Here is a 23225-nt window from a genome sequence, read left to right as displayed (position 1 = left end):
GCTCCATATTAAAACTGCATAAGTCTATTTCACCCGGATATGGATTGAACTGCGATTGCGCCAAACTCCGATTGATTGTTGTTTTAGTTCTGTTTGGATTACTTTTTATTTGTACGCGTAAAGAGTGATTTTGTTTAGTTTATTGTTTCCAACTATTTTTTGATATTTTTCCAACTCCATGATAATGTGTTATAAGTAATAAAATATAAATAAAATTGAAGGTTAGGGGAAATGTCAGTCAACCACTTCCCTTTAAAAACATCGACCAATGAAAACTTCTTCAGGTGAGGCATGCTCAGTTAAATGAATACCCGGGTGAAATAGACTTATGCAGAATTCCATATTGTTCTTTCACTGTTTGGGCTTCACTTTTTGGAGATTAGGCTGAGTATATTTGTAAAAAGTAATAGGTATATGGTATAGTCTGTGAAATGAATAACTTTGAATTTGACAGTTCCCGCGGGCTTTATTAGTGTTTATTTTATTAGGTTAGCAACTTGCGGCCATGCTAACGCAATGCCGTCTCTAATAGAACAGCCTTGAGCGAGATTTATTATATCACGCTAGTTACTACGGATTAATAAATATGTTGTAGAATACATGGAAAACATAATTATTCACCGTATTTTTGGTTTGTATTTGAAAAACAAACTTTGATTTTAAAATACAAACCAAAAATACGAGGAATAGTTATGTTTTCCATGTATTCTACAACATATTTATTAATCCGTAGTATCTAACTACCGTGACGTCATAAATCTCGCTCCGAGGCTGTTCTATTAGAGACGGCATTGGTCTGATATTTAGAAATGTCAAAAGCTGATGACATTTTACTTTTGACAATTATGACGTTTGGTGTTGATTTTTGGAAGAAGAGGAAGAACTGTCACTGATTTTATTATTTTCCTTTTCTATTTCACGAAAGTAAAAAGAGTTACCTATCTGATTCGTTCAGGCACTCAATTTAAAGAATAGCAGTAACTTTTTTGACAGAGGGATTTTATATTTGCCGTGTTGGTAAGAAATAACGGTCAAAATTCAGAGTTATTCATTTAATAGACTATAACATATCCATTCGTTCCGCCAGCAGATACTGCTTCATTTTTCTTGATAAAATAATAAATACTTACTTATTAACCTTATTGTAGGTAAATTAAATAAAAATAACCTGTTATAAATTTAAGTAGAGTCCATAAACTAATGTCGATTTTGAAAATAGCTACTGTCACTAGAAAATTGTCATAGCGACACCAGCCATCTTGATTACAATTTTATTGAAAAATCGCTTTTTATTCAAAATCTGAGCGAGATAGGTATAGGAAACCCTAATATAGTTTGAAAGAGAATTTAAATCTGCTTCGACTTATTTAAAAAAATACATAGCGTTGTATTTGAAATAACGAAGTTTTTATGTAACATAAATATTTAAAATATACAAACAATTTTTGATACCCCTGTATATATTTATGGAAGCAATCAAATTTTTTAGTAAAGTTTATTTCTCTGGCTTGAAATTCAGCACAATAATTAATTCTGAAAAGTAATTTACAAGGTGTTGATAAATTTTTTTATTATAACATGCATATTTAAATATCTTTAAATATCTCAAAAACCAAAGCTTTTAGACATACACCCTTATAATAAATGCCTTATTTTATGCCCAGGGATCCAAAAATGAAATAAAATACCGGGTGTGTGTGTTCCATAAGAAAAAATATAACTTTGGTATGGATCTTAGTTCTGACACACCCTGTAGGTTTCAAAATAACTTTAAATTATGCACATTGCCTTCTACATATACCCATAAAATATTTTGTTTCTACATCTTTCCGTTTTCGTATAATCAACCGAGGCGAATGAGGCGCGTCACCCTGTATATTATATTTCTTAAAATATTATTTTTGGAATCACTTTTTTTTCATTCGAATCAATTTTATGAGGACGCCCTGTATAATAATTAGTATGAATTATTATAAAAATATGCCTTATACGTAAAGTACCGTAAAATGGGGTGAATAGAAACAGTTTCGTAGGCTATTAGCGATATACCGGTTGATAAAAATGTGGTATTATTTTCCCGAATATTTTAAAACATGGGTCTTTGTTTGTTCTTTGCGTATACATATAATTTGATTTTTGAAAAATATGCATATAAATATTAAATAAAAATAACATTTGTGTTTCTATTCACCTGCTATTGGGGAGAATAGAAACACACATTGATGTTAATGTTTTTATCTATTCTACTTCCAACAAGGTGATTAGAAACAGTAAATTATTACATATTTAAGTAGGTTTAACAATAAATAACAATACATATAATATGACAACTTACATGTACCAGCTTATGTATTACTTTAAAAATAAATATTTTATTTATAAAGTTTTCGCGCCATACAAAATAGGCGATAAATAGGCCACAGATAAAAATATAGTTTTTACATTTTATTGTGTATTACCAATGATAGAAAAATTAGATATGTCGACTCTTTTTACTTTGAATATTTTTAATCGTGATTTGATTTTTTTCAGAAATTTTGTTTCTATTCACCACTATGTTTCTATTCACCCCATTTTACGGTATGCCTTCCTCAACAAGGAGACAACATAAGTTTGTTAAAAAACGACGAGACACTGACAAATATTTAATTAGTTCGCGCTCTGCAAATGTCATTTTTGACATGAAATTTAAAATATCTCACAGAAACGGTTAAATTTAGGTATAGCCTGTCCAAGGATCCGGGGATAGTGACAGTTGTGTCTGTCATTATTTAATTTACAGGTGAATTGTATTTTCTGTCTTTTTATGGAAGATTTTTTTTTAAATTTCAAAGTAAGATAAGTTCAAAATGGTTGAAAAATGGTAAAGAGAAAATATTATGTTTCTTTTAGCGAGATCTACCAGCCCTGAAAATATTTGCATTTATTTAAGACTCACCCTGTATATAGAATGTTCCGTTTAAAATTATCAAAATGACATCTAAGTACTTACTAAAATCTAGAAATTATTTTAGCCGAATAAAATCACAAATTGTTCGCGCAAAACACCGTGTATACTAGAACAATTTTAATTTCAAAATTATAAAAAAGAAAAAAAATATGTGTGGTAAACATGTGGTAAAATATTGGAAGTGGTGTAGTTCTTTAATCACTCTGTATATATTAATGATGGTAATAATTTTTCTCCCGTACTACACTACTAACCTGTATTACATACTGAGAGAAAAATATACATTTCCGCCGTTTTTTTTAAGTAAAATAAAAAAAGGCACGTATAGCCGCCCATACTAAAATATGTTAATAAAAAGTTAGTAGGCAGTTCTTTAGTTTCAAAGTAAAGGAATTTTTCGATATTTTTTATCTCAAAAACTGCGACTTTGACTCATTTTGATGTTATTACAAATTTTGTTGCAAATATTATTCCTTTATCCCTTAAAAACCGCGTTTCGCTAGCTGCTGTAATTTTGGAGTTACGATTTTTTTAAATTTTTAACCCCCTCCCGTACCCCCCTACCTACCCCCCACCCCCACCAAAAACTAATGGTCAGATTCTCGGGTGCCATAGTATTTTTGTGCCAAATTTGGTTAAAATCGGTTTAGCGGTTTTTGAGTTATCGTGTTACAGACGGACAGACAGACAGACACCATGAAAATATTTTGTATTTAGGTCATTTATGACCGAAATAACTCATTCTGAGTGAAATTAAAAAAACTTTTTTTTCCCCGACTAAAAAAATCTCTTTCATAGATATAAGTCTACTTGGAATCGAATTATTCAATACATGTTATTATTGAAAAAAATTAAACAAATGTTGGCTAGATTGTTATTTGACTGAACTGAAAAATTTGGGATTTTTTTATTTTTTAAATTACTCATAAATTTTTCTAGATAAAACAGTCTCTGTCAAACCTCTGGCAAAAGAAAAACATTTCACATTTATTATTTCACTCTAATAACTTGTTTAATTTTTGTCAATGCGTTACATGTGTGTCGATTCCAAATGAAGAGTCCAGGAGAAAAACTTGATAAGCGCCAATTTCTTAATTTTCGGATTTTGCAATATTATAGTAGGTCTAACTGGTCCCTACAAAATTTATAAACTCTACAGAGCAATAAGTTGTTAAATCCTATGACATATGCCTAGTAAAAATATAAAGTAAAGATTTCAAGTTAACGTCTCCTTTTTGCTACCAGGGCTAATCTGGACGGGGCCTACTTTGTTTACGCGGAATCCGAACCGCGGTCCTCGGCCATATCATGGTCAATGGCCTACCGACTTGGCAAGTGCCTAAATCAACTCTTACTCACGAGATATCCGATCTCATCCGGCCTCGAACCAGCGTGAATGAGCAGTGTGTGCGTCAATAGATTTTACACTTTTGCCGTTTTTGGACAACAACACGATGCACGGTTTCGAACCGGTCACCGGTTCACCCGTCCATCACCACTAGCATCGCATTACGTCGCTTAAGTTCGGTGTTCTAATGGGAACCGGTGTTTCGACGTAGGTGGGCCGTTGCCTAGTAAAAATATAGAATACACAGAAAGAACCTGATAACCGCTAGCTGTTCTGTGCTCAGCTGTTTTTTCCCCTGGACCCTTCAAATATCTTGAGGCCAGTCTCGAAATCAAATTGCTCATGTCAAAGAAAACCCGGAAAAAATATGTTTTTTTGTCGAAGTGTACCGATTACTATTCGGATGACCACCCTGTATGTTAATAAAATCAATATAATAGCTACCGTTTTTACCATAAATTGGCTTAGAACTTAAAATAAAAAATACCTATAGCTGAACTTAATCAAGAATCATAGCTGAATGTCGAAATCGTTTAAAATAATTTTAATTTAATAAACTTACCTAATTACCTATTTTCTTCTTTCAAATTCAGTCAGTTGATTGCTAACTTTTTTCGCCATAACGTTTCTATATATTTTCGACGTTTGTCCAGCTTGCCTAGTAGGTACAAATATTTTTCGTATTAAAAAACGCTTACATAAATTAAAAATTATTTACTCACTACATCACAATAATTAATATCAATATTTATCACGTATTTGAGAATCAAATATGTCTGCGAAATAACAATAAAAAATGACAAGTACGTATATTTCAACACTTTTTTTTCCATGGCACTCTTGCGTGGTTTTTGCAACTACTGCTGCAATAAACGCTACAATAGTCAGCCTGTCAATAAATATGAGAATATTTATAATTTGATTAGTTTGGTGAAAATTATTAAACAGAATAATTGATGCATATATGAATAAAAATTATTATTCTATAGGCATTATATTGATAGATATGAAATGCAGGTAAGTGTCTTATTATTAATTAATTATTTTAGATATATTAACATTCGCAAAAATTCAAATAAGTTGTACATTTTTTACGTAAAAAGGACATTTATACAGAGTGCCTCAGAATTAAAATATATGGGTAATAATAGAGGACATTTAAAGATATTTTCAGATATATACTGCATGAAGCTTCAAATACCGTGATCGAAAAAAAAACGGTGTCAGCGATGGCTAGAAATGAAGATCGCTGTCATTTTATATGGGAATATCATTTAATATGATTTCTTTATCCCCGCTGTAAAAAAACTTAACTCAGTGGCGTCTCAAAGGGCCGGGATACCTTATCTTATCCAAAATAATTAGGAAAAAAGCAACGCCAATACACTTTTTGGCAGTTTTTATGTATTTTTTAGATTAAGCAACCAAAGATACAACGTTTTTCTCTTGTACCAAAGTACCTACCATATAGTTATCTAGAACTGTATTCGAGAAAACGTAACGTTTGTGTCATATATGTCAAAAATGACAGGCTTTAGAAAAAGAAAACAGAAAACACAAACTCATTAGGTATGTGATTATCTACAACTTTTATGTGAAAACTTTTTGTCTAAAATACCGTATGATCGAATAAAAACGGCGTTAGCGATGGCTATGAAATGACGATCGATGATATTTCCCATATCATTTTACATAAAAAATGACAGCGATCTTCATTTCATAGACATCGTTGACGCCGTTTTTATTCGATCATACGGTAGATTATAATGGAATTAGAGACAAAAGTTTTAAAATAGCCAAAATTCGTTTTTTTCGAAATATCTAGAAAGCCTTGAACTTCTCCGAAAAATCCGAAAAGCGCATATTTATGACCCCACAAAACTGCAATTCTTTCCCCATTTAACCGACTCTCTATCTCCAGTCTCCAGTAGTTTCCGAGACACCCATAGAGAACATCGTAGGAAACTCACCCTGTGTAGTATTTAGAAACTAATAGAAACTAACTATTATTATTATTTGACTAGATTAATTTGATTAATAAGACTGGATTAATTTAATTTAAAATAAATTTGATCAGATTTTTTTTTCGTATATTCTACTACCAGAAAACCAAAATTAGATGATAGTGCACTTTTCAACGAAGTTGAAGGAAGATATAGTGTATCTATCACAATACTTAATAGAATTACACCACAATTAGAAGAAAAACAAAAAGAAAAAATACCCAAATACCTTTACCTACTACTCATCTACAAAATAAACTAATATAATCTCTTATAAAAACACTACACAACTACTTCTTGTATTCTTCACTGAAAAAATTATCAAACTTACTAATTAATCAAACAAAATGAAAAAATAACCAAATTATCCCTTCACCTACTACTTAACTACAAAATAATAAACTATAAAAACACTACTAAACTATTTGTGGTATTCTACACTAAACATTATAATTAAATTTAATAAAATTAATCTAATTTTACACTACAACCACTATAAAGAAATAAGAACATTTTTTAAAACTAGAAGAAACAGAACTTCGATAGGTGCGACCAGTATAATAGATCAAGCGGAAAAAGAATATAAAATACTTTAAAAATGTGCATTCAGAAAGAAAAAATATCTCGAAAATTATCTAAACAAACATTTTTTTTTCTTATCAGTGAAAAGCATTGGCCTCGTCGGCCTTGCGAAATTTGTCGGGTATTTACAATGGTCGAATTGTATAATTACAAGCTTTTATAGCATATCTAATAAATAAAAAGTATCTGGTCGATTAGTAACCAATTGGCACAGTCCGAAAATCATCGATTTTTATTTTCTCTGTTTTTATTAGTCGCTTCAAAATTCAAAGTAACAAAAAATATTTCTCTGTAGTAAAAAACCGTGAAATACGCCCCGCCATCTGGTGCTTTACATCCATAAATGTCTTAGGTTGAGCTACTTTAAAAATTCATATACAAGGCTACTACCCTTCTACTACCTACATCAGCAAATAAAAAAAAATGGTATTTAAGAACATTACAACAAAACTATTTTTTAATTTAGGTAAAATAAAACACAGATTCCTTCAAGCTGCATAAATTATTAATTTTTACATTCTGGCTTAAATTAAATCACCTATAAGGTGAATCTATAACAATATATAGTAAAAAACTACACAAGTTGGAAATCTAAAATAATCGAGTATGACACGCGTATGTCTCGACACCATCGGGTTCTCACACGTATTTTATAAAATTTACAATATGCACTTATTACTCACTCGGTATTTATTGTCTTAGATATTTTGAGCGCAAAAATTTACAAATATAAAACCCACTACATAAAAAAATTATCACCGTTATATATTTCGCTAGGACATCAAAAGAATTGTTCATGTAATTTCATAAACAAAAAAAGCGTCACAATAGTCGTTAAAAATTATAATTTTGATTGGCTACTATGACGCCGTTTTTTTCTGGATCGTACGGTATAGTAAATGTTTAAAATTTAAAAATACATGTACAGAAAATTCATACGAAATAAATAGTTAAAAATAAGAAAGGTATGTGTACAGGTTAAAATCACAAATACGTCAATAAAACTAAAAGAATAAAATAATTCTAGATGTCACAAAAACAAGTTCGAAAAATTGATAACGATATAATTTTTTAAATGCAGCAATATTCTACGTTTGCTCCTTAAAAAGACTGATATAGTTTATAAACAAACTTAAAATAATTATGTACACAAACAATGGCGAAAAGAGTCTCGAAAGATATTATAATCTTTTGAAAGTGTTCACGTTTAAGGAGGTGGACTTGACTTTGCGAGTCGGTTGTACTGACATGGGTGCCACTGGAGGGGGATCGTTGGAATTTTCCGTGTTATTGCCTAATTCCTGAAAAAAAAACAATTATGTCTATTAAAATATATTAAAAAAGTTGAGAAGGCATACAGTCTGTTGTATCGCCGACCTGGACATAGGAATAAGTTTTCCCCATTTTATTTTAGAAAAAAAAAATATTTGAAACTTTTTAAAGAACTCCCTCAAAATGTAGTTAAACTAAATTTTGTTTTTGATGGGATATATACCACACGATCGATTAAAAAAATGGCGCTTACTGCCAATTGGCTTTAAGAATAGTCTAAAGGTACATTCAGACGCGTCGCGTTTACGTCGCGACGCTCGTCGACGTCTCGACGCGACGCTCGACGCTCTCAGCCCGAATGTACCTTAAGAGCTAGCAACGTTTTCGAGAAAGTATTTTAAGATGTCTGGCTCTCTCTGCTCTCTGGAACAGCATGCGGCCCGTTTGGCTGCCGATACCCGTTGCGTTCACTACTGCGCATCGGAAGAAGATCCTATATATTTTTTTTTAATTTAGTCCTATAAATTCTAGTATTGAATATACATCGAACATGTCTCCTCAGCGCGTTCGGTTCGTGGTCGGAAACTACGCACTGCGCTATGAAGGCATGTTCGATTTATATTCAATACTAGAATTTAAAGGACTAATAAAAATATAGGACCTTCTTTCAATGCGTAGTAGGGGACGCAACGTTTACCGGCAGCCAGACGGGCCGCATGCTGTTCTAGAGAGCATAGTAAAAGATATGTCAAAGAGCCAGACGTCTAAAAATACTTGTTTTTCCGACGTTGCTAGCTCTCGTACTAGATTGTAATTTATTTTTATATTGAGTAAAAATGATTTTTCAATGGTGTAGTTTAAAATTAAAAAAAAAACAGTCTGTGCATATTTGAAGTGAAACTTCTTACTGACAGCTATTAAATTGGAGGATTTGAAGGACATGTTTGAAAAAGTGACATATAATGTTTTAATGCCATGTTTTAATATAAATATTATTTTCAATTTATTTCTGTACATTTTCTGTTTCCTCAATAACCTATAAATATAGTGGAATATCAACCAAAATACACAATATTAAAGCTTAAATTTATTTAAGAAGAGAAAAAATTTTGAACCTAACCAACAATTCGTATTTATAGTGATTTATAGTAATTTTGTTAAATTATACGAATATTCTTGTTGATAATTGGTTTGAAAGAAATATGACAATGTTCTCTAATGCAAAGTTGCTTAACTCTAATAATTCTAATTCTGAGCTAGCCAATGAGCTAGATGGTTTATCTAGACCGTTATTCAGAAGCTACAAACCTACCTATCGAGGAAAATATGCATGAAAATTTACTTCCTAGAACACAACCAGAGGATATTGCTACACCATCAGGTACAGTATCAAGTTTATTATAATGATTTTCTTAGCTTTAAATCAAATGTTTTTTGGTGTAATGTGCGATTTGGTGCGATCGTGCGATCCTTACCATTTTTTTCTAGTTATCTAGTCTGTCAAGGCCGCGGCGTGTCAGGTCAATTTTTAGTAAAAGACGTCTAGAGGTCAATATCTCATCAAAATTATTATCGATTGTCATGCCCTACCAGTTTTTTTTTCATATGGTACTTTCATGGATAAGAATTAGTTATAGTTATTATAGTCTAACCTCGAAAAATAGTCAAAAATACATAGTGAGTGAAAAATAAACGCAAATCGAACTTGTGCCCGCTTATTTACAACACTAGTCGAACATTAACAATCTAATACTTACGTTGATATTACTATAGCTGGCCAATCGCATGTTGGCAAGTTGCGACGCAGGCGTGAGATTTGTTGAGCTGCCAAAAGGTGACATCATAGAACTGACCGCCCTTTTTAGCTTAGATGGCGTTGATTTGTTAAAGGAGAACGTTCGACCAACCTGTAACAAAATAAAATAAAAATAAATAGTTATAACAAAATAAAAATAAATTATAAAACAATATAATCCAAATAAAATACTGATTTAATGAAATATCTGCAAATAACGTCTTTTTACTTCAATAGGAATCCTCCAACGGTCGAAGACATGCGAAGAAATTTCTCAGGAGTTACGACCGAGAAAAATCAAATATTTTCATTGATTTTAGTAAGAACAATCTTCGGATTGTCACGGGGTTTTTAACAGGACACTGTCTCCTCAATAGATTGAACTAGGAAACAACGGCAAAGGCATATTCTGGGGGGAAATGGGGAAACACCAGAACACCTCATCATTGAGTGCACCGATACGACAATTATTCGCGCCATAATTGGTACGACTGATATCGGAAATAGAGAATTAACCTTTGTAAAATCGTTTCAGATACTAGCTGTTGTAAAGCCCTGAGACTGTATGATAAGTTATAACTCAATCTACAAAGTCGGTGATTAACTCCAACCCCCCTGTACAATCTACAATCTCTTTTTAATAGAAGGAGCAATTAAACAATTAAAAGAAATTAAAAAAATAAAATACTAATTAATATTAATAAAATCAAAATACAGAATCCAATAATTAAATTACTATAAAATAAAACTATTTCTATTACCTTCAATCGCGTTTTAGCAAATTTGAAAGCTTTGGTAAGGGTATTCGTGCTCAAATCACTTGTGTCAATGTCCAGTTGTTGTGGTTCAAGATATGCCATAAATTTATCCTGAAAATTGAATAAAATATATTAAAATATAAAAAATATATGAAAAAACTTACGGCATCGGCACTACAGACGTTGTTGGCCATCGTTCTGGTTAAGGTTTTCAAGAAATCAACTTTGTCTACGTCATCGTCGGACATGGCAAAGGAAAACAATTTTTCTTTCATGTCGTCGCTCCCCCTGCATACTAAGCTAAACACTTTTTGGCAGTCTTCAGTCTCTTTAATATCTATGACCTAAAACAAGGCAAATTTTAAATTAATATCTGGTTTATAAACATGCGATCTCAATCCCAACACCACACGATATCTCCGCTATACAATAGTTCATATTGAAATGAAATTTTGGGTAAAAATTTTAAGTGAAAACATTTTATAAAAATATATAGAGTTCTGCAGAGTCTCCCCCAAAAAAGTTACACATTACTTCTTAACGTACATAGCCATCTCTTTATTAACGCAGCTCAGGTAGCTCTCGCAAAAAAGCCGCATAATTCAAGTTTTTTTTAAGCTAAAACAATGCAATATTTTGAAAAAAGAACTACATTATAACCAGGAGATATCGGCAATTATAACGTTCTTGTATTTGATCAAAGTTCAGAATTTATTTTCTGTAAAAATAGTGCTAAAACTAAAACCAAAGCTGAACGTGCGCTAAAACCGGCCAGCGTTGTACTGACCATTTTTATATTTATACTCGTTATTACTGCTAGCATAAACCGATAGACCTAAATTTTGAATATGTTGTAACTAAATGTATAACTAATTAAGTGATAGTATTCATATCTGTTAGTTTTAAAATTTATAACAGCGATTTTTATCTCAAAGTTATAATATGCTCGAGCAATGTAAACAAATCGAAAATATAAAAAATAATCCCGTTATTTAGGCTTGTCGGAGCGCTAAAGACTCATGAGTATTTCTATGCAAAAATCAACACGCTACGATAATTATTAACGAAATGACAGCAGGTTTAAAATTATTTATTTTGTTAAATCGGCGCGTCGCTGTCTCGCTTGCCTACTGGGCTGCCCGCGGCCACGCGCTAAGGTCGTTGTCTCAATTATAGATGAAATCAAATTCTCAATTCCTTTACATGTTTCATATACCCATAAAAAAGTCCACACTAGATAAATCAGGAGCATTTACAATGTGAATGCACACTGCAGTCACCAATTAACAGAATTATATCAATTCTCTGTGATGAAGGATAAGTTGCCATTGTCGGGAAATGTCTGAGAACTTTTTCTTTTAACTGGCGCAACATGATAACTAGTTGGACAGACATACCACAGCCACCTAGATTTTATCAAATATAATAAAGATCTACTGACACTAAATCATAAAAATGAAAATATCTAGGAAATTTTTTGTTTGAGAGGTGGCCAACCTTAATAATCTTTTAAAGTGACATGAATTCCCCATTGAATATATCGGAATAATATACTGGATGTTCCGTTTAAAATAAAACTCTAAATCTTTAGAAGGATAATTAAATTTATCTTATTTTAGATTAATACTAAGACGCACCCTTTTAATTGTGTTTAGGGCCATCATCTTCACGTGCTTGTAGGGCTTGACCACTGGTTTTCCGGCCATTTGAAAACTACTGACCGACGCCGAAGGACTCTTCATACTGTTGAAGGCTTTCGACTTTTTCTTACACACTTCCAACTGATCGCTGAACAAAAACAAAACGAGATTGCTGCCTTTCGAACTGAGACCGTCTGACGAGCCCAGCTGAGTGACTTCCACTTTGGTAATGTAGTTTCTGTGAGACGACACGATGTCAGGCTGAAAAAGAAGTAAGAAATATTGTAATTATAGAGAAAAAAAAAGATAAATTATTAGATAAATAATTCATTACTTACTGGACAATTGTCGATGTCGTTAAATATATTGAATAACGTCACTTGGCCTTCTGTTTTCCTTTTATCTTCGTTGATGTGCGTCATCACTTCTCTGAGCGCCGCCATGGCCTGTTCCAAAGCTGCATGGTCGGGGTTGGGTTTGGGAGTGTGTTTTAACAAATCTGTAATTCGAAGATTTAAGATTAAACTGCGTGAAGACGATTTAAAGTGTTTAAAATTAATAATAATAAGTTTTTGACTTTTGTATAGTCTGTCCAACGACAAAAATCTTTGATAATGATAGATGTGTCTGTTATTTTAATTTCAAAGTAGTTTACACAAAGAAATAAGTTGGTACCTTTGAATAAAAAGATTAAGGAAGAAGCACATCAAAAATCTTAGATCCACCGCGACGGGACTCCAAAATGGCTGATTTAAATTCCGGTTTATCAGTACCGTTCTAATTTTATTGAAAACGTGTAAAAATATGATGTAGGGTAGACATGGGGTAGATTCAATAATTTGTTGTTTTATTTTACGTTGTGAATAAATGTTGGTAGTTATTAAAATTGTTATAAAAATATATAATTCTAATAAAAGTGCCTTCATAAGTTATAATAATTATTTATTAACACAAACATCCGACACGCTACTGAAGCCAGGTAAGTCAATTTGCCTTATGTAAATTAGAGGTGGGAATTCTAGTTCTTTGGGAGGAACTAGTTCCTTAGTTCTAGTTCCTCCAGAGGAATAGTTCCTTGAACTAGGTCACTAAGTTCACAATAGTTCCCAACTAACATTGACATCCCCTTGCTTGCTAATGCGTTTCGTTGTCAGTCAGAACTATTCACAGTATGATCTGTATAATTTTTATAATGTACGGAGATATAACGAGACGTGTAATTGTGTATCTTAAAAACATATAGGTACGTTTTATTGCAGATAAAAAAAAATAAAAAAAAACTCAAATCAGAATTTAAAAAACTATATCACAATTCAATTGGAGCAAATATTACAAAAATTTTTACGAAAAATTGCATTTTTCCTCACTTCAAGCTTTTTGTTTTTGTCTAAAAATTCAGAATATCTACTTCGTTTTATAAGATATTTCTTAATTTTAGGGACCTAAAGTGAAACATTCCCATAAAATATTTAAAAAACAAACTAAAAATCAAAAACAGAATTCACGACAATTTTCTGTGGTAATTACGCCGCGACGGCTGTGGCAATAGACAAGGCCGAATCCATCGTCGCAGCCTTGTATTATATCTCGGATCTGCCGACTGAATAGATTCCCGTGAACTAGTCTTTTAATAGTTCCTCTATGTCCGGATCCGATAACATACGGCTGGCACTCCCCAAGCTGCCAACTGCCTAGCATCAATCGCGCTGGCTGATCCATACGTAAACTAGTCTTTTATTTATTTCCTCTAGTTCCTTTAGGTCCGGATCCGATAACATACGGCTTGCATACGGCTGGCACTCCCCACTCCTACCTAGAAACGATCGCGCTGGCACGATCCGTAAACTAGTCTTTTATTTAGTTTAGTTCCTCTACATCCGGATCCGATAGCGTACGACTGGCACTCCCACTCCTGCCTACCATCGGGCTACGCGCGCTAGCCGATCCGTCGCCGTCGCATATTATTCTATATCAGTCACAGTCTCGATCCCAGAATAGGTCCTGAGGAACTAGTTCTTTGAGAAACCTGGAACTAGTTCCTTTCATTCCGGGGTCGGAATAGTTCATTGGAACTAGTTCGTTCACGAACTACACACTAATGTAAATTCTTTGCTAAGTAGTAAATAAAGGCAAAAATGCGAGAAAAAAATATATAATTAGTGAATTTTAAGTGAATTTCATAAATGATCGGTTTACTACACGTATGTATATTATACCCTGCTGGCAAGCGAAACCTTGAGTCGGCGTTTACGTTAAGTATAGGAGTGAATCGCTATCGCAATCTAGTCACACAAGAGTCATCTAGTCTTGACAAGAGTCAGCTTAAAGGTTATTATTATAGTCAATCTGTCATTTTTGAAATACACCAATAAGACTGCACAAAAACAAGTGACGTCGTATGTAGTGATGGGTTGTTATTTAACTATCTGTTATTTTATAACAATTATTTATAAATAACATAACGCAACCGTTACTACTTTTAAAAAATAACAGATATAAAATAACGACACGTAGAGATCGGCCGCTCGTGAAAGGAAAAACGAAGTCGGCGCTCTGCATCACCACGAAATTCTATGCTGCTCGAAGCAATTCCAAAAAACAACTAGTATGGATTGAAAACATGTTATTTCGTCAACCATCGATACAGGCGGCGAGACAACGGACAACGGAGTGGGGAAAGCGCTACGGCGAACGTAGCTGCTTCGGTCGATACCGTCAATGGTCGTATTTACAACAGCTTAAAAATAATAGGATATAAAAGAAGCAGGTTTTTTGAAACAGTTGAGGGCATAACGCCTGGCGGTGGAGATAACAGGAGTGGGAAAGGAACGCTGCTGCATCGGTCGATTGTCGATGGAGGCTCGCAACGGGTTGGAGAAGCAGTCATTTTAGATATGTTGTTTTTCAACCTGTTACAAGTATAACAGGGCGGCGGACGAGATAATAGGTGTGGGAAAGGAACGCTGCTGCATCGGTCGATTGTCGATGGAGGTTCGAAACAGGTTGGGGAATAACGCATCAGTTGTTTTAGATACATTCTGTTTCAACCTGTTACGAGCATAACGGACGGAGGTCGAGATATTATGGCGCTGTATGTTCAGTACTTACTTATTAAGTTTCAATATTTAGGTATATATTTATTCTGAAAAATTTTCAGAATAATATTTTAAGATTTTTTAAAAATGTATACAGGGTGTTTTGAAAAATCTGGTCATTGATTAATCACGATCCTGCTTAAAGCCCTTGACGTAAAAAGCTGATTTTCGGAAAACGGATTGACTTTAGTGTGTAGAGGTTCGGTAAGAAGGGATTTTTCGAAACTCGAATTCTAAGGGGGTGAAACTACTCTGAAATATTAGAATATTTTTTATTTAAAAACCGGTGAGTTTTTCGGAAAAACTCTTAAAACACGTATATTTTAATATGTTGTTTTACATATTTTAAGATTTTTAAAAATATATACAGGGTGTTTCATAAAATATGACCATTGAGTAATCACTATTCTGCTTAAACTGCTGGACGTTTAAAGCTGATTTTTGCAAACGGATTGACTGTGGGGTTGAGGTTCGATAAGGAGGGGTTTCGAATCTCAAATTCCAACAGGGTGAAACGCCCCTCAAATATTACAATATTTGTTATTTAAAAACGGTTAGTCTTTCGGGAAAACGCCTGACACGCATAATTTATTTTTTTTTTTTACATATTTTGAAATTTTTTAAAAATCATACAGGGTGTTCCAAAAGTTGAGTAATTGATTAACCACGATTCTGCTTAAACTGCTCGACGTTAGAAAGCTTATTTTTGGCAAATGTGAGAAAATTTTATCCAGTTTGTATGTTAATGGAAATTCTTGTTTTGCTTTATCATCACCATTAGAAATTATTAATTCGACGCGAACGAAGTCGCGGGTACACGCTAGTTTAAGTGTAAAATTAATTCGAACTCTAGTGAATGAAGAAGAATGAAACTCTTATGAAGAATATACTACACATTTTCTTATATTGCTATTTTTTGACCGCAAATGGTAAAATCATAACTAAGAGCTTCTCGCCCGTCGCGTGAGATGCACCCTGTACACTGCTACGCAATTCAGGATCTACGCGGATCGAGGGGCAGGGCGTAGGTATATACTATAGACGAGTGGCCGAATTTTGGCTTTTTTTTATATCGTAATTTGTAAACAGCGCTTATTTGTAAATAACCACCGTTTTTAGAGAGGTATTTTAGATAACAATCGATATTTAGAAATGTTTTGACACCCTGGAAATACTACCACCGAGCACGTCATTGTTGCAACTTGCAACTGCGTTAATACGCCTGGCGATGACCGTCTCATACTCTTTCAGATATTTAGCAGTAAAATAAAGAAACCTGTTATTTTTAAGCTGTTATTTTAAGCTGTTTTTTATAAATAACTATAACAGTTTCAACTGTTATCTAAAAATAACAGTTTTGCCCATCACTAGTCGTATGACGGATTTCTATAACCATCCATAGTTAACTTAAAAAATATCAGAAACTTTTTTAACGAAATAAATGGATTGGTATAGTCATCTTCCATTTTTCTGTCATCGTCTGTCAAAACCTTCCCTGAGTAGTAAAACAGAGTAGTGTACTCAGCATATGTTTTATTAAGACCATTGCGTAGAGAGAGAGGGAGAGAGAGAGATATTAGTAGTTGCAAAAAAATGTTGATCGAAGAAGAAAAAAAAAGATAAAGAAAAAACTTACCGTTAAGTAATAAACTGATGCTTCCTAGTCTCTGTACCGGCCTTATCATCAGCTCTTGCAAGCTCTGTCTACCGCATTCTGGTCTGGTTTGCATCGCCTTCAAAAAAGCGTGAAACCTCGGTTTCGACTGGTCGCATTTCGTCAAAACCTCCTTCATTTCTTCGAAGTAATTGATGAATGGCGGGTACGCTCTTTGCAGTTCAGTGGAATATTTGATTATTATATCACCTATGCTTCTCTCTTCGTTCCAGTGTGCTTTAGTCCATCTTAGCTAAAAAAGAACCAATACAGTTTTTTTTTTCAATATTAAAAAGAATATCTCTTTTGAGATACGATGCGATAAAAAAACAGCGTCAATGATAATTTGGGCGAGGTCAAGCCTTACAGCGCTTTCAGATGGAGCGGAGCGTCCGCGACTTCGAGCAAGTACCATGAGTTTATATGAACAATTTCCAGATGAGTCCAGATGAGTTCGTCGATGGCTATCTTGAAAAACATGACAGACGGTCCACTCCATCTGAAAGCGCTGTTAGACGTCATTGGCCTGTGCTCTTTTTTACTTTTGGCGCTTATACTGCCGTCTTTGAGAACGTCTTAATCATTCTTATATTAAGTAAATATGATTTTTAAGATGGAATAATCGTTTTTTGGTATATTTTTTTTAAGTTTTATGTTTAGTGCACCCATATTTACCGATGTTAAGTTGCTTATGTTCTTTTTGATTTAGATTATTTTTTTCCTACCAAAGGAATTGTTTTTTATTACATTTTGTTACTGTTAATGGTTACTGCATTCATGTTCACCTCAGTGAACATTCACCAATCCTGGGATCAAAAAAACATATTCCCGAAATCCGGGAATTGGAAATTTCAGGTGGTGTTTACACCTAAACAGTAGTGTTTATAAAAAATAAATTTTTATTTTGCAGATTTTGGTCCAGTGGCAAAAACCCAGAATTCTTGAAAAAGAAATGAAACCACCACGTATAGGCATTATTTACTTGCAAAAATGTTGCAGCAAGACTACCTACTTATTAGACTGCAAAATCAAGACCAAGGGAGTCATAAAGAGGCCCGGCACGCAATGATTTGATTTGCCATGCCAAACCGCAAAGTGTAGATCTAAGACTTAATATATTTTAGATCAATTAAACTTTTAGTTATGTAATCGAGGGCGCGATTTTTACATTCATTGTTGCCAACCATGGACTTTTTCGGTGCCAGGCTGACTAACTGAAATTTAAATTTCGCGTTGGGGTTTCAGGTGGTACAGCTGCTGTAAAAAAATGTCAAGATGCCGCTTTTATTTATTTATTTCCTCACATTATCATTCGTTTTGACACTTTAGTTTTGTATTACGAGTTTTTGGTTTAAATAAATAGTGTTGTGACACTTTAAGCTTAAAAATGTTTACCAGCAGACCTTGCAGTCGAACATTGTTCTTTTTAGAACCTCTTTTGGTGCGAAGTGTACAAGACAGCTTAATATACGTAAAGAACTCATCGCAATTTTGTTAGGATATTTTGAACGGGAAAGCGGTAGTAATGGCGCTTTGTGTCCCTTAAGTGCTGTTAAAAAGTTGAGTTTTGTTGATAATCGATCATCCATCAAAGGTATGTTCCGATCACCATGACAACCGTTTACTTTGTTCCTCGGCACGGCCTACTATCTACTAAGTGGATATTTTAAGAAAAATTTGGAATGTTGAAGTTAATAGTGAAAATAAATATAGAGTGTTATATATTTTTGAGAAGCTCATGCCAAGCTGAATAACAAAATTTAAAAATATACAGGGGGTTCTTTTAAAAAAAAACATAAGTAGGTATAGTTAATATCTTAAAAAATATTTTTTTCGAAAAAAGTCTGACTACGCCACTGCATTCTACACAGAAAAGTGCCTTTAGAATGTATAATTCATTTTTTCGTGGTTGCTGAAATAAACAAACTATCGAACATCTTCAAAAAGTACAAAATTTGAGAATCTCCCTGTAGCTTCGAAACCGATGAAGACAGCCACGATCCGTTTGCGCCATATACTTTTTCAAAAAAAGAACCCGAGACTGCAGTATCAAAATTTGAATATTTCTCACGGTTTCCTAGATGCCCTATAGAAACAACCAAAATGGTCCACCCTGTACAGTTCAAATCTCTCAGATATAATAGTCACCGATCAATTGTCGCAACGAAGAAAACTCTCTTGATTTCTACTATAGCGCAACTTACCTCGTCGAGCATTTTCAAATGGGTTTCGTGGATCGGCGGCAACTTGCCGAAAATGAGATTCAACTCCGTAAAATTTAAAAGAGGATCCTCGTCCAGCATCTCTTCCAGGTACTGCTTGAACAATTTCACTATGATGCTCAAGATTTCCACATAGTTAGATTCCGTCTGTACCAGCTCTAAGAACACTTGATGTCTTGCCGACGTAATCTGTGGTGTTTCCTCGGATTCGGCTTTATCCAATAAACCTTTATCATTCTATGGAGATTAAGGAACAAAATATTAAGTATAATTCCTTTAAAATGTACTATGTGTGAACAAATTATTTTTTTAAGAATAATTTACTTAATGAGTCAGCCCTCTAATAGCATTTTCTATCTCCAGCAGAGAGAAATCGAGAGACGATATCCAAAAAATTGACAGAATCAAATTACTTTTAAATTGGAATGATAGACAAGAACACAAGAACTGTCAATATTTTTTCGTGGGAAATTATACCTCAAGTGCTGAATATTCAAAAAATTACAAATATTTTTGGTACAGAGGTTTTGAATGAAGCTTTAGTTTGCTAAATTGCTTAGAATTGTAGTGCTTTTAGTATCTGATCAGAAAAAAATAAATTGGAATTACCATAAAAGCAATGTCACTGTCATGAAGACATTTGTGATTAATTGACAGTGAAGACAGCAAATAAATTTAATAAAAATGCTACACCAAAGCTGACACATTTATAAATTAATGTGTACACACTATACAGGGTAACCAACTGTTCCAAAGAGACTTTATTACAGAGATTTTAACTTTTATTAATTAAATAAATAAATAAAAGTATGACAATACATTTTTAGAATAAACATTTTTGCTGCAAAATATTATATCTCAGAAAAAAATATTGCATTCCATTAAACAAGTACTACTTTAATGTGAAAAACTGCGCTATTATTATTATCAACGTAATTTGTAAGAAAGTCATAATTTAGAAAACCTAAAGTGAAGTTTTTCAGACAGTAAGTGAGTCACCCTATATAAAATGAATTAACTAAAATAACCATGTAGAATAGTACAAGCTGAATCACACATATAACACTCAACGCACTCAATAAAAAGAAGCATTTAACTTTGAAATTAAGACATAGTAAAATATAAATCAAACATTTTGAATATGTTTGACATCAATCACTTTTGTCATTATATTTTCATAACAAAAACAAAAATACTCTATCTAATAAATTTGTCTAACAAATCAAATGTTTTTCAAAGTTTTGGACTTACTCGTTCAGTTTTAAGATCACACTCCTTTTTATTTTGATCCTACACTAATTCTTAACATTACAAAATACTAACGTTATCCAAAATACACGAAATTGTTCCTATCCATTCGTCGTAATAATTTTCAGCCTCTTGGCTTAACCTATGCCTCAATTCTTTCAAGGGTGAAACGATAGTTTCCAAAAGCATGATACACACAAAACCAAAAAAAAATCACTGGCACTTTCTTTTTCTTAGATCATTTAACGCTTTAATTTTTTCTTTTTGAATTTAACTCGATAAATGTTCGGTAACGACTGACCACCGAAATCCATTTTGAAAAATATGAACCTCATCAATATTCTAAGACCTAATAATAATTTAGATGCCCTATTGTCAGGTGCAATATTTTTTATTACACACCAACCCTTGGAGAGGGGATTGTGCCAATGTAATAAAAGTTGGAAATGTACGAATACCAAGAATTACAACCAACTTAACCAGTCAGTTATAAAGATTTCCTAGAAATGTCGATTCTAACATATTCGTTAGTTGTTTAAACTTTTATTATAAATGTAAGTATTCTATAGGGTTAGTCTTAAATAAGTGCAAATATTTTTAGAAGTGGTATATTACAACCCCAGAAACACGATTATGAATTTAAAAAAAAATGGAAATTTGGATTTTTTGAAAATTTTTTAAAAACATTATTTCTTGATAATATGGCAACATAGGTAGTAGATTAATTTTATAAGAAAGAAAATCCAGAAAAGATCCAGTGGTTCTCAAAATTTAAGCAAAAAATATTTTTTTGCAAATTTTCAAAATAAAATAACTCGGTTATTTTGAATTTATTTCCATAAAGTAAAAAAAAAACAGTAAAGAGAAAATATGTTTCTTTTATCGAGGTCTATCAGCCCTGAAAATATTTGCACTTATTTAAGACTCACCCTGTATAGTCAATTAAACTTAGACTCAAAAATATTTTGTTTTTTTTTTCGTTTTTCCCTCTACTTTAAATAAATCAAAAATGTATTTTCCTGACAATTATATAATGTGTTCAAGATATATATGGACACGAGGAAAAATATACACAGTGGCTCCTCTCATACGAGGCGGAGGCTCCAAGGAAAAGGGTGGTTTATATCGAAATTAAATTTACGGTTAATTTGAAGCATTTTATAAAAATATATTAAGTTCTACAGGGTGCCACCCTATATATTAATTGTTTTTCTGATTCTAGAAAAAAAAATAAAGGCGTGTTTCATTAAAGAAGCATATACCTAAAATGTAATGTTTTTGACATATTTCACATTTTGTGAAAATGAAGAATGAATTTTAAATTTCAATAAACAGTTACCTAAATTGTAATTCACCTTGTATAGGTTGATATTTAGTTAAAATTAGCATTGTATGTTAAAGCAAATTAAAATTTGACCCGAAAAGTTATACAAGGTAAGACAAATATTGTGATACTAAATCATAAAAATTAAAATATGTAGGAAAATCTTTGAGCACGAGAACTTTTTTACTAATTTTTATCTCCAGAGACTAGTAATGTTGTCGAAGTTTCCCGATTACAATTCGTACCACCCTGTACATAAAATAGTAAGGTTCGTAAAATCTTTCGAAAAATCAATTTAGCTAGATAGAGTATTACCAGAAAATAAATGAAATTAACGAATTACAATGAACCCACCCTAAAGCTATTTATATAACACCTACCTGTTAAGCTTTAGGGTAGGTTTTATTATAACACAGGTATAAATAGATATTCTATTACAATAAATGGAATTTCTGCAGATTATACAGGTATTAGGGCAGAATAGAAATACCTTGCCATAAAACAGCCATAAACTAAAATTGCTAATTGAAAATTAATTATTATATTATCCTTTTTTGTATAGCAAACAACTAAACTGTTAAAATCACTAGGGTAATATATTTTAGCCTCTTATTTCAAAATTGAATGCTTTCTGAACATTTGATAAGACACATTTCAGCTCTAAGAATACGTTCTGATGAGTTTTTAATTAAAAATAAATAAAAAAAATTAAAATAAAAAACGAAAAATTAAAGGAATCAACCAAAAATAAAAAATAACAAAACAGTAAAATATAATAATTCTGAATATTGTATGATCAAAAGCTTAAAAATTTCAATAATGGTGAATATCCTGTGTTTTACATAAAAAATTGAAGTAAGAAATTATTTAAATCTAAATCGAAATATTCTGCAATTTTCTGTTTTATGATGATCATTTTATTATACTATTTATTATATACGTTACAGTAAAAGTTGGAAATCAGTGATTGTTAACAATTACTAGTAAAAGCTCGCATTCACTGATTTGCTAAGACTACGCCAGTAAAAGTTCAACAGCTATTTTTGAAACCATCTTTTACTAGTGAATGCCATGGTACAAAGAAAACAAGGTATGATCGATAGCGGCTCCAATTTCGTTAAGTTTGCGCATACCACCTGTGACGTCATACGCCATACAAAAAAATATCCATATTGTACAATTGCCACTAATAAAAAAAGACCTAAAATAGGGAAGAATTATTAGGACATAACCCCAAAAGTTATGTCAAATCATCGAGCTTGACATTTGAAAAATTATTTTCACATTTTGACACAATCAAATTTCACAGATGACACAATCTGTTTGACAATTTG

General features: G+C 32.5%; 1 protein-coding gene across 4 annotated transcripts in view; it reads right to left on the bottom strand.

Annotated features, from left to right (window-relative positions):
* Positions 1-7366: 7366 nt before the first annotated feature.
* LOC115881505 (protein ECT2) overlaps positions 7367-23225 on the bottom strand; it is a 33481-nt gene continuing 17622 nt past the window's right edge. For 3 of the 4 annotated variants that reach the window (XM_030899013.1, XM_030899014.1, XM_030899015.1), the window contains 8 exons: positions 19302-19556; positions 17080-17350; positions 12687-12847; positions 12346-12609; positions 10873-11052; positions 10712-10819; positions 9913-10062; positions 7951-8184 (listed from right to left, as the gene is read on the bottom strand). In XM_030899013.1, coding sequence (XP_030754873.1) covers positions 8065-8184; positions 9913-10062; positions 10712-10819; positions 10873-11052; positions 12346-12609; positions 12687-12847; positions 17080-17350; positions 19302-19556 — 1509 coding nt within the window. In that variant the 3' untranslated portion in view covers positions 7951-8064. Of the gene's footprint in view, positions 8185-9912; positions 10063-10711; positions 10820-10872; positions 11053-12345; positions 12610-12686; positions 12848-17079; positions 17351-19301; positions 19557-23225 lie in introns of all 4 variants that reach the window. The other variant, XM_030899012.1, reaches the window with a different exon arrangement.

The sequence above is a fragment of the Sitophilus oryzae genome, unplaced genomic scaffold (genome assembly GCF_002938485.1).
Source record: "Sitophilus oryzae breed Bouriz unplaced genomic scaffold, Soryzae_2.0 scaffold_172_pilon_pilon, whole genome shotgun sequence".
NCBI classification, from domain to species: Eukaryota; Metazoa; Arthropoda; class Insecta; order Coleoptera; family Curculionidae; genus Sitophilus; species Sitophilus oryzae.
Note: the sequence above shows the minus strand (reverse complement) of the source record. Positions and strands in the feature narration are given on the sequence as shown.